The sequence below is a fragment of the Electrophorus electricus genome, chromosome 5, assembly GCF_013358815.1.
Source record: "Electrophorus electricus isolate fEleEle1 chromosome 5, fEleEle1.pri, whole genome shotgun sequence".
Classification (NCBI taxonomy): Eukaryota; Metazoa; Chordata; class Actinopteri; order Gymnotiformes; family Gymnotidae; genus Electrophorus; species Electrophorus electricus.
The window spans coordinates 10,503,521-10,515,062 of record NC_049539.1 but is presented as its reverse complement, the minus strand read 5'-3'; the positions used below and the strand labels follow the sequence as shown (position 1 = coordinate 10,515,062).

At 47.4% G+C, this 11,542-nt stretch overlaps 1 protein-coding gene across 1 annotated transcript; it reads right to left on the bottom strand.

Annotated features, from left to right (window-relative positions):
* Nucleotides 1-371: 371 nt before the first annotated feature.
* Nucleotides 372-10,765, bottom strand: dap (death-associated protein). The gene is made up of 4 exons (XM_027004416.2): nt 10,589-10,765; nt 10,041-10,140; nt 3,879-3,921; nt 372-951 (listed from the first exon to the last, which is right to left on the bottom strand). Exons 1-4 carry the CDS (start codon nt 10,641-10,643, stop codon nt 832-834), a joined length of 318 nt encoding a protein of 105 aa, XP_026860217.1. The 5' UTR covers nt 10,644-10,765; the 3' UTR covers nt 372-831.
* Between the last annotated feature and the right edge of the window lie 777 nt (nt 10,766-11,542).

The following is an 11,542-nucleotide window of genomic DNA, read 5'->3' as shown; positions in this document are numbered from 1 at the left end:
GAATGAACGATGGTTGGACCTGGTGGAAGTAAATGGGGGTGGAGGTGGAGAAAGCCTACAGCAGCTGGGGAAAGCACCTGGAGGGGGGAGGGGTTGAAGGGCTGGTGGGTGGGACTGAGCCGCTGGGCCTTTGGTTGAGGGAAAAGAAGGTCAGGCACTTCTCCTCATCCTCCTGAGAACCAACTGATGGCCATTTGGTGTGCTGCATTTGTACTTAAATGGTTCAACACATGCTCCAATCACAGACGCCTTCACTGAAACAGATGTGGACTATAGGCTTTGATAGAGCTGGCTCAGTGGGTAGAAGAGTATAAACAAACGGACTGAGATAAATATGAAAGACCTGAAGATTAGAAAAAACAAAAAATGGATGATGATTTTATAATAACTTTATTCAGGCAACCACACCTAGTGCCTAATGCTTAATATGCATCATTCACTGATGTCACAAAAAAGATTTATACAATTTACATAATTCCAGAAGCTTCTGGTTTAAAACAGAAAAAAATCAAGGTCAACTGATTAATTAAATTAACAGAATCACAGAATAAACTGTTCTGTGTTTGGCAATGGAGCCCTCAAATCTAGTGTTGTAATGATGTACAGGGGAGGCAGAGCCGAGCGCAGGATGGAGAGCGATCTCCTGGGTTTAGTCAAGGGCGGTACAAGTCGCAGGCACAGGCAGGAGGGGTCGTGCGGAATGTTTGAAACCAGGAGTCTCCTGGTAATCTGAGCGCTTGGTCGGGCCGGTGGTGCTTGGGTGCGGAGGCGGGGCTGGTCGGTGTGGTCCCGGCCGCGCCCGACGCGCTGGTTCCAGGGACGGGCGGAGGCTCACTTGCGTGGCTGGTGGATGTGCTGGTTGATGTGGTGGGATGGGGGCAGCTTCTGCACGGAGGGGACAGGTTTCGTGTGGGCCACTTGTGCTGCAGCAGGGGTGAAGTCCTTATCGCCCTGGGGAGCACAGGCCCGCATGGGGCGCCAAGGTTACAGATAAGAAGAGACACACACGCGCACGCACACACACACACACACGCACCCGCGCTGTCATGCATGCACTCCCTCCACACTCCTGTTGCTTGGTAACCTAAACCCCCTGCAAGGGAAGCTCATCTTCATTGCTGGTTATGTGGTTCCAGCCTCAGCTTACACTGGTGTGTTATTTGCACGGCTTCTAGCCCGGTGTGTTCCACCGTGGTCCAGGTGCTCTGTTTGAACTGGTCACTCTGTAACTGTATGTGAACTGGGGATGACAACTGGTAACTGGACCTTACCCTACAGAACGAGTTTCTGAAACTGACCCGTTTTAAAAGCATCATTACCACAGAAGCTAAATCCGTTCAGGGCAGAGTCTTGCGGCAGAAACGTGAGGAAGCCGTTCGGAAGATGCAGCTTCGGACGCTAATCATAAACTTGGGCTGTGCCGCTTCCGTCTGCTGCGCTGGTGGGGCATCAGGAAGACGGCCTGAGCAAAGAAACGCAGCAGAGTGTCCGGGCTAAGAACGCTGCATCAGTAGAGCGAGGCCATTGCGCAAGAGGCTCTGAGAGACGGCGGCCAGTGGAACTCTGCAAACAGATTCAGATCACAACGGTGCGTGTGTGGATTAGAGCACCGGAATTCAGGTTTGATCAAAAACGAGTTCAGGCCGACCTCTCTGCCCTGGCCGAGGTGGAGTAAGACAAGTGCGCGTGCAAACACAGACTGGCGGAGCACGATTAGCCCCGGCCTAATTAATACCAGAGCTCGGCGCGGTCACAGGTCCCTGGATAAATAAAACATGAATCCCAGCGAAATGCACAGGAAACGCCCAACTTCAGTGGAGCGCTCCCCTAACTGGGGCAGCATTATAGAAGGATCACCGTACAACCCAGACAGCTTTGTTTTGCATATATGAGCTCGCAAGTGCATGTGCGCGTACGTTTGTGTGAGAGAGAAGGAGTTTGATAAAGCTTCTAAGGTTTCTTTAGTCTGGCAGTATCATCACTGCACCAAAGATTACTTATTGCAACCGTTGATTCGTTCAATTACAATAGGAATAATCAGGGCCATCGTGAAACTTGACAAACGCAATATTACACAAGTCAAACATGTCCAACCTTGTTTGGAAAGTACCTGCCTTTATCAGCAGGGTTGGCAGGATTTTTCACGAAACAGGTCGTGTACAATGGGAAGCACACAGTTGGATCTTCCCTGGTGTAATCCCCCCCCTGCTCAAACCACAACTCCACGCAGCTGCTGGGGGTTATGTCACTGCCCTGTGAGATGGGACAGAGACAGGCCAATCCCGTGAGGGGGCGGAGATCACCATGGGCCATCGCCATAGAGTAGAGGGATTCCTCCTTTAGTGGAGTCTTTGTTCTACAGGCTTAATGACATTTTTTTCCCCTCCCATAGCAACTGCGTGCTGTTGGTCACCCACTCAATTACCACAAGTCCTTTAAAAAAAACTATTTTGAAAAGACTTCCTAAAAATTCATCACTCACTACCCCGTTAATTAGAAGCAATTTTGCTTTATTAGAGCCATCTTGCAGGTGTACAGGTAGAGACTATAACATCTGTTCCCATCAGCTACTGTGTTTAGACACCCTCCTGGTCAGTTTCTCTTGGCATATGTATGTTTTTGCATGGCAAGGCACTCTCGACCCACTAGTGATGCGCGCACACACGTGTACGAGCTCCTACAGAACTGCTGCTGCCCGACGTCTACCAGCCCGATACACAAACATATCATTACCATGTCAGTGTTAATGCCATGTTGAGAATGGTGCGCCACCCAAATCATATCAGCAATTTGCCCTGTGCATGCCAACAGATGGACTACAGTCTGTAACTGCAGACCTGTAAAAACGCACATCTATGAGCTATATATCTAATTAAGACCCCAGACAGGCATGTTTAATATAGCGCACGGTTAAGTGGACATTATACGGAGGGTAAGGGGTGTCCGTCGAAGCTAGGGTTTAGTCACCATGAGTCGGGGTTAGGTGGGCGAGCGGCAGGGTTTAGTTGCTGCAGACAGCCAGCACGTCGGACCTCCCCGGCTAGCTGGGCGGACTTGGCTGTGTGCTCTCTGTCATGCCACCTCCGTTTACGTGTGGATCTGAGGCTGCTTGACAACTAACCCTTCCTCCTCTTTCACTCACTCCTCTTTTTTTTTTTGTCCAAAAAACCCCCCAAACAAACAAAAAACCCCATAAACTCTCTGTAGAGGAGGGCATCGAAAACGCCAAAAACCAGTTCTCTTCTGAAACGCTCATGAGTAAGAAGTCGTAATCAGTGGCCTTGCGGACTCCTGAAAATGAAGCAGTTGCCGTTGCTGCGCTTGTCCATGGGAAATATCGCTGCTCTCAGACACGGGGAGCCACACCTCAGCCACCATTTCCCCCGTAAGGCAACGCGAGTTTGTTGAATGTTCAATAGAGAACTCCTAGTGCTGCAAGTCAGAGCAGTGTGTGTGTGTGTGTGTGTGTGTGTGTGTGTGTGTGTGTGTGTGTTTTTCTGGAATCTTCCATGGGCTTTGTTTGATCCTTCAAGAGCAGCACAGCCTCCCTTTCTGCTCTTTCATGTGAGCATCTGGACTCTCCAGAGAGGGAGGGAGGTAGAGAGAGAAACAGACTGCCTTACCTGCACACAGATTTCTACACACTCACTCACACACCCACACAGAGCCAAGACAGTTACACGGAGTGGCAGGGACCCAGAGGGCAACGGTACGCAGCATCTGAATTATACATTGCGTGTGTTTTTGTGCGTGCACGTCTGAAGACATTCTGAAGTACATGCAGCACTGCAAAGCCAGACCACCTGAATACGTCAGATCAGGCTTAGGCTGTGGTGGTCTGGAGATCTGTCCTTGTGAATGGGTAATGACTACCCTACCTTTGTCACCACGCCGGACACCACAACTACTGGCTTCGGTGGGCTGGAAAGTGGAAAAGTATTGCATGAGTATCAGTATGTCAACACAATCAAACCAAACATCTAAAACAAATTAACAAGGTCATGCATATTATACAGTAAAATAAATACATGAAAATAAAAAGCATAAAAAGATAATAAAAAGTGCATTAGTTACCATCAATTCTCAAACACATTCGCACAAAAACAAGGTCCTTAATGTCGCATAGAATGAAAAACTAAAATGGCCACATAGCCACTAGGTTCATTACTCCTGCCCACACGTTGCTGGTGGCGGTGATGAGGCTATTCACAACACCGACGTGCCGCCTGATTGCATGATGGTCATCAGGTGGGGGTGGCCCTCCACCCAGCTCCAACCTCATGAGCAGGGGTGGCCAGATAGCATACAGATACACACACGGTAAGCAAGCGGGGATTGGGGATGGGGTTACGGATGCCGAGGCGAGCCCGGCCCTGGGTTCTCCGTCACGCGCTCTGGGTAATGTCAGGTGCGGCAGCACGTTAGTTCCACCACAGGGGGACAGCTGAATTACCACGGGGCTAACGGCTTCTGATGTGAGAAAACGGCCCAAACTCCCAGCGCTCGTGGGGAAGGCAAGACATTGGTCAGCATTGGGGTGGTGTGGGGAGTGTGAGTGTGTGTGTGTGTGTGTGTGTGTGTGTGTGTGTGTGTGTGTGTGTGTGTGTGTGTGTGTGTGTGAGATGTTACATCAGATGTGTTAGGCTGCAGCCAAGAAACAAAATGACCTATAAAAGATTCCTGCGGGATGAAGAGAAGCTTGCCTCCATGTGAGCTACTTAAATTACTCTCATTTGTTTTCCCACGGAAAGCAGTCTGCTCTGAGCCACGGCTACGGGTGAAGGTCACAAGTGATAATCGACCTTGATGTGAAAAATGATACCCTCATTATGACCAAAAATTAAAGTATGTCTGTCAAGGAGTGTGAGGGGAGGGATCCGAAACCTCACACTCCTGGAGGTAAACGGTGAGTGATACAGCTGTCTCACATGATACAGCTGTATCACATCTCAAAAAAGAAAATCACATGTAAGAAAAATTCACATGTAAGAGATTATATATATATATATATATTTATATTTATTAATTCCCCACCCCCACAATCTGTAATTGTGAGATTTTTTTAATGTGAAAACAAGAGGGGTGGTGTAGAGAGAGAGAGAGAGAGAGAGAGAGAGAGAGAGAGAGAGAGAGGATAAGACGCACAAGAAGGTGGTTCAGCTGTCACAACTTGGCTCTGTGTCGGTTTTTTTTTTCTGGGAAATCTTTACAAGGCCCCGATAATTTTCATCCCAACACTTAAATGTACCTATTCCTCCGCCCCCGAATCATATTACACCAATATCATGTTCAGAAATTAAGTGACAGCTCATTTTCCATACTGTGTGTTGAGCTGCTTGCAAACCAGTATCCTGGTGAACTTAATGCCATGTTCACTTATGGGGAGACAGAAGTCTGAGGTAAGGATGGCAATATAATATATGACTCTTGTAATCTCCTACTATGCATCTCCAGTCCTGATTTGAATCTGTGTTTTTTATTATCTGGTCTTAGCCACCAATCGATATTTCCATCTAAAATGTTACACCTAGTGGCATACACACTCAACAATGACTGAACCACCGATACTTATATATGCAATGTCATTTCATGCCTGTGGGGGGCAGCAGTGTGCTAGCCAACAACTGTGGTCTAACTCTTTGCACTACATCTGGCGACCTTAGTCGCAAAGAAACACAAAGAAAGTTGTAGGCATGGAACAGCATTTGGCACTGTGAGCGACAGAGATGGAACTGAACGGTTAGGAAGGGCAGAGCGTCTGTGCAAAAAGCTAATTAATACAATTCCACCACAGAGATGACACATTTACATATTTTTGCTCTTTCTCCAAGGATGAAAAGGGCAAACACAGTGGGAGGGAGCTAAAACAGAGATGAAAAAAAAGTAGGAAAGAATGAGAGAGACACGCACACAGATATGCGGAGGGAGGTTGGGGGGCTAGAAGACTAGAACGCCTCTGGGTTCAGCTTTAGGCAACCAGATCATTAGCAATTAACAAGCCCGTGTTAACCCTAGCAACCTGGCAGCACCATAGCAACCGTGGGCTCTGCTGGTGTGAAACGACAACACGCCGCCTAAGGGAACCGTGGGAGGGAGCGGCGCTAGAAGTTAGATCGCACTGAACCCCGAGATCCGTGCCCATCTCTTGCTGCTAGTGCCAGGGAAAATGGGGCTCGCCTTCCCCTCTGTGCAGACAACGAGTCTCGCCTCAATGCGAAGCGGTACCGGGGTGGGACGTACCGGGATCGCTTCAACTTTGCGGCTCTGAACCGCTTATTTAACTCAGCCACACATCCCGTTTAATTGACAGGTAGCGAACGCCGCGGCGGCGCTAATAAGAAAAGTCCCCCCCCCCGCGCGAACGGGCGCAGATTAGCAAAGCGCCGCACAATTACGCCCGTGAACACACTTCAGCACACAAATCAGCAAGGAGGAGAGGAGCGTGGAAATAATGGTCGTCGCACTGTCAGTTAACGCTTCGCCATCTCATCACGCCCCCCTCCTGCGGAAGGGAATGCGTTCGGAGTTTAAAGGAATACTCCTTTCAAAGTAATATCTGTCGGGTAAAGTTCGTCGATTAACAGACAAACTGGATGACTCGAAGCATAATCGAAACCTCAGGGCAGTTGCTGAAAAAGATCAACTACTCTGTCTTTAATTATAATTGTGTATATATATTTTTTAGGTTGACAGGGAAATATGTTAACCTTTTTGTCCGTGACCATATATTACAAACGGACAAGATGGAGGTTGGAAAACGCTGGAGTATTCCTTTAATTTACAAACTGAACAGAGCATAGCTGCAAGAGCATTCAAATCAGCGGCTTAAATGGATTATATTTACCATTAAAAGCATCACGATTAAGCATTTACTAGTTAGGCTTTTAGTTCTGACAAGTTCATAATAGTTCTGGTTAAGTCAGTTAAATCATCTGTGCTGCACACTAAAGTCTGTGCTAAGAACTTGTATCCACAGTGAATAATTCCATACATTATATCGCTCAAAATAATGTTATTAATCTTTTTAGAGAATCGAGCGGTGAAGCTCCCTCAGAAGATCAGTCCCAGTGGAGACTGTGGACTACACTCAGGTAGCTTCAGCCTTTGATGAAGTTAGTCGAACGGAACTGGAGAACTGACTGCAGTGTGTGTTAACAGGCTGCCCTGGAGTGGAACAGCCACACAGTCCTGCTGCAGGGTTCAGCTAATGACTTCATTCTGACCGCCACTCACTGTGCACACAGCGGGGGCTATACAAACCTGCATGCGTGCGCGCACGCACATGCACACGATCTCAGATGTGTACCTACTCAAATATTTTGTCTTTTTCTTTCACCATTTCACTGCGTGTTATACTGTGTATGACTATGTATGTGACGAATAAACCGAACTTCTGATAGCATTAATATGGTGACAACATAGCATATTAGAATATTGGAGAAACACTTTTCCTGCACTGCAGTTTTTTAAAAATTATTTCAAAGGCATTTTTTTGGGGTTTAGAAGCAGAACGTCTAGCCTACCCTAAAAGAACCTCAAGCTGCACTGTGCCAGTTAGATAATGTGAAAATCCATTTTCCTGCCACAGCGAATAGCAGCCTAAACTTGGGAAATGGCAGAGGCAGAAATATCAATAGCCTAGACTGCACTCACCAGAAGCTCTCGCAGCTCCTGCCCCATTAAGGGCTGAAAGAGAGGCTCACACATAGCCAGGATGGTCCACTATGCTGGGGAACCCTACTGGCATCAGACACCAGGCCTCTACTGAGATAGGAGCAACCCCAGAGCCTGATTAAATGCCTAGCTGCCCCTGGACAGCATGAGAACTCCCTCGTCAGGAGGAAGGGCAGGGCAGGGTAGGAGGAGCCTCCTGCTCGGTGAGGGGTGCTCCCGGGCTGCGAGGTGCTGGGGCCCCTGCCTGATGGGCTGTCCCACTGGCATCGCTCTGTGTACATCTTCGGGGCCCAAAGTGAACCTGGCAGGCCGTCCCCAGACAATCCTGCTTGACGTACCGCAACAAACCTGCAATTTTTCCACCAGAAGCCACCTGCTGACTAAACCCACTGCGGGCAAGCATTGCTTGAGAAGGCGTGTGTGTGTGTGCGTGTGTGTGTGTGTGTGGGGGGGGGGGGGGGGTAGTGTAGTGTAGCATATGAAGCATTCACTACAGCCCACGCCATGTTACCCAGGGGTAAAACAACAACTGATCCCAACGACCGGACTCCTGTGCATTCGACTACATCAGTTTGCAAACTCAGGACATGTGTGGACAGTCTGGCCATCCCCTGAGGACAGGGCTCAGAAACATTACCCCTAGAGCGCTGCACTGCTGTTTTTTTCACACTTAGTTTGCAATTGATACAATGGTCGAAAACAACTTCTGAAATGACAGAGTTTCCATGGTAATAGTGAGCTGCTATATTTAGCATAGGCCTGCAGAACAGTTGAAAAGGAACCAGCTGAAATGAGATTCGAATTGCTAAAGAAAGTATACTTGGATCCCAAAGCAGCCATAGCCACACTTCCTGGTGCTCAGCACTTTTGCAGAAATGACATTGGCTTAGCCAGCCAAGCACAAAGCGTCTGCACAGGAAGTCCCCACCCTGCTTGCAGAAGCCAATAATAGAGTGCCATGCCCCAACAGCAGAGGAGCCTTTTTGGCCATTTCAAATCTTTTCCTCATACATCTGCTCCTCAGATGTGTCTGTGTCTATGACAGGGCTCTGGACAGCACCCAACGCTGCCTTAGTGCCATTCTGGTGCGGCAGTGTAGGCAGGGCTTTTTGGCAACCTGAAAGGGGCAGCTAGCCCTGGGCACTGATAAGGCCACATCTGCAAGCTCCTCTCAACAGGAGACAGGTAGCAGTAATCAGGCAATGGGCCGAGGGGACTGGGCCCCGTGGGGTGAACTGATGCACACTGTACCACACGGGAAGACTAATCCTGACCTGCAGACTGCCCACTTGAATGGCGACACACTGATTCAATTCAGTGTTGCATGGGGGGCTAAGTGCTAAAAATATTTTTAAATGTTAAAAATAGCACAGGCTAATCGATAACAAATACATCTGACACAAAAAAAACAAAAACAAACAAAACATGTGGCTTTGAATCACCATAATAAAAAAAAAAAAGAGAAGGAAGATGTGGTCATATCTGGCAGCCATGTCACAGGAAGAGGGACACACCCGATGCCATTTCCTTAAGAAGAAGAATAAATCCTTCCTTTAACATCACACTACTACAGATAGTAAAGCAAACAGAAAATAAGACCCCATTTCATGGTCATGAGAGTGGCTGAAACATTGGAGCCTCTGGGGTGAGAGGCAGCTGCGCAGTGGGAGGGCTGCTGCCACAGAGGGGGCCTCTCAGGCCACTCTGCTGTGGAAGTGTGGAAAACTCATCTACTGCTCAGCGCAGAATGCAAAATGAGCGCGCGCACCAGATGGGGTTCCTCCTCTCCTGGAGCTCGGCTCTGAAGTCAGCCACCGTGTGTCGTGCACAAAAAACACACACACTCCTACACTTCAGCAGTCCGGTGAGAACAGTTCACCTGTTACTAAGGAAATACCCAATGGTCAAGCAGGAGTTATTCTAGAGTTTACACAACCAATATCTATTTAAACAACATTTCTCATGCAAACCTCCTTCCCCCAAAAAAACCTAGTATGTACCCGAGGCCACTCAAAAGGTGAAAAAGGACAGTACACGCATCTAGTGGTTAACAAACACACTTAGCATTTTTAACAGCTTTGAACTTTAGCAAATCTGTGCAAATCTTCAGAAATTTGTGTTACTAATTACACAAATGCAAAACTGAACCAGAGTGTCAGAGGAAAACGTGAGCAGGCGGGTGGGCGTGGAGAACGGGGAAATAAGGCGGGGCATGGGCGGGGCTAAGAGGGGCGTGGGGCGGGGCTAAGAGGGGAGCGATAGAGTGAGATAGCGGTAACGCTAAAGAGTTCATGCACACTGCAGAGGGCGAAGTGCTTCAGGTACTGCTGCGTGGGGCGAGCAAAGGACAAAGTCAACTTTCTTACCTGCAGCTCTCGAACTCTTTACTGTCCTTGTCTTCCTTCCTGTCTGATGCTGGCTCGCCAGGCTGGTGTTTCTGGACTATCCTCATCCCGCCTGCTTTGACTGTTCCAATACGAGATATTGTCACAACTGGAACTGAGCGCTTACATCGTAATAAACGTACAGAGACTCTTACCATCTTGGGTGTCATTTGCAAGCCTGCGTATTCATTAGCTAGCTAGCTACAAAGCTACGGTACACGGCATTCGGACACAGCTAGCTATAAAGCTAGACAGTTTGCTTTCTTGTGTCTGAACATTGTTTTCATATTCAGCCAGTGTGCATCTGTCAGAATACCCAAGCAATCTCAAAAGGAATACATTTTGAGTATATAAATTTGAAAATAACGAACGAGTGGCTATAGATGTTTAGATGCCTAAACTACTGGCTTCTCTGCCCTTGTAGCGTTGGCCTAATGCACTGAGATGGTCACGAATGCGCTAGCTCGCTAGCTCCTTCGACTCCTTCACAGACTAGTTTTTACACAAGAAAAACAACATTGTGTTAATACCAGCGGGGGGATGTCCAGCTCTGGTTTCGATTTTCTCTTTCGGCGGCGATGACATGACTAATCTGTCGTGTTTAAGACTAATCTGTCCAAGTCCCGAAAAGCAGGTACACTTCAGCAAAGTTCGTCAACGTGGCTTTTTCCTGCCCATTGTTTGGCAACGGTACGTAACGACAGTCGTATACAACTCCAGCCAATAAGAGTGTCCCGTGAAGTATGACGTTTCCGGTCTTTCGTATGGGACGTCGCACTAAGCGTGTAGGAGCGTAACGGCTTTCTAATGGCGCCTCAGCATATCCGGCCGATTATCAGTGTTGCATTTACACGCCCGACAACTTTGCAGTGAGGGAATGAGTAGTTTTATTTTATTTTTAATTTTTTGCATTTTGTTTATTCTCTCACATCTACTTTTGGAGAGAGATGAGAACACAGAGAAAAGCAATTTCGTAATTCCTTAATTAATAGTGGTAAATATTGTCTTTGCTTTATTGTCCGTTTATGATGATTCAGTTTAAGTGTGTGGTATTTAAATATAAGCTTCTGCTCTGCTACATTGCATTTTCAGTAAATAATCCAATTTAAAAAATAAATCGGAAATGTTCATGTTCAAGACTGAAAAAAGAAACTATAAAAATACAATCCCTAATGCATTTACAAAGAGATAACTTGTTTGGTTACAGCTGATGTAAGATACTTCAAGCAAACCTTGTCTAAAATGCCTTCATCATGACACCAATAATGTGAGGTATGGAGTGGGAGAGCAACGTGGAGACAGAGTCTGTTTAATTGTGTATTTGTGCTGAATACTGGCGGGTTCTTGTGGGTGGCCAACCATGTTGCTAGGTAAACGCAAAGAATTTGAGCATGTGTTTTGAAAAATGGACAGCGTTTCTAACCAATAATGTAATGGGTCAGGCACAAAGTCACAACTAATGGAAAGCAGTAAGGAGGGAGGTA

Coding starts and splice junctions, on each gene's coding strand:
- dap (XM_027004416.2), bottom strand. CDS start 10,643: ATGTCATCGCCGCCGAAAGAGAAAATCGAAACCAGAGCTGGACATCCC. Junction 10,141..10,588: donor AGCTGGACATCCCCCCGCTG/GTATTAACACAA, acceptor GTATTGGAACAG/TCAAAGCAGGCGGGATGAGG. Junction 952..3,878: donor TGTCCGGCGTGGTGACAAAG/GTAGGGTAGTCA, acceptor TGTGCTCCCCAG/GGCGATAAGGACTTCACCCC.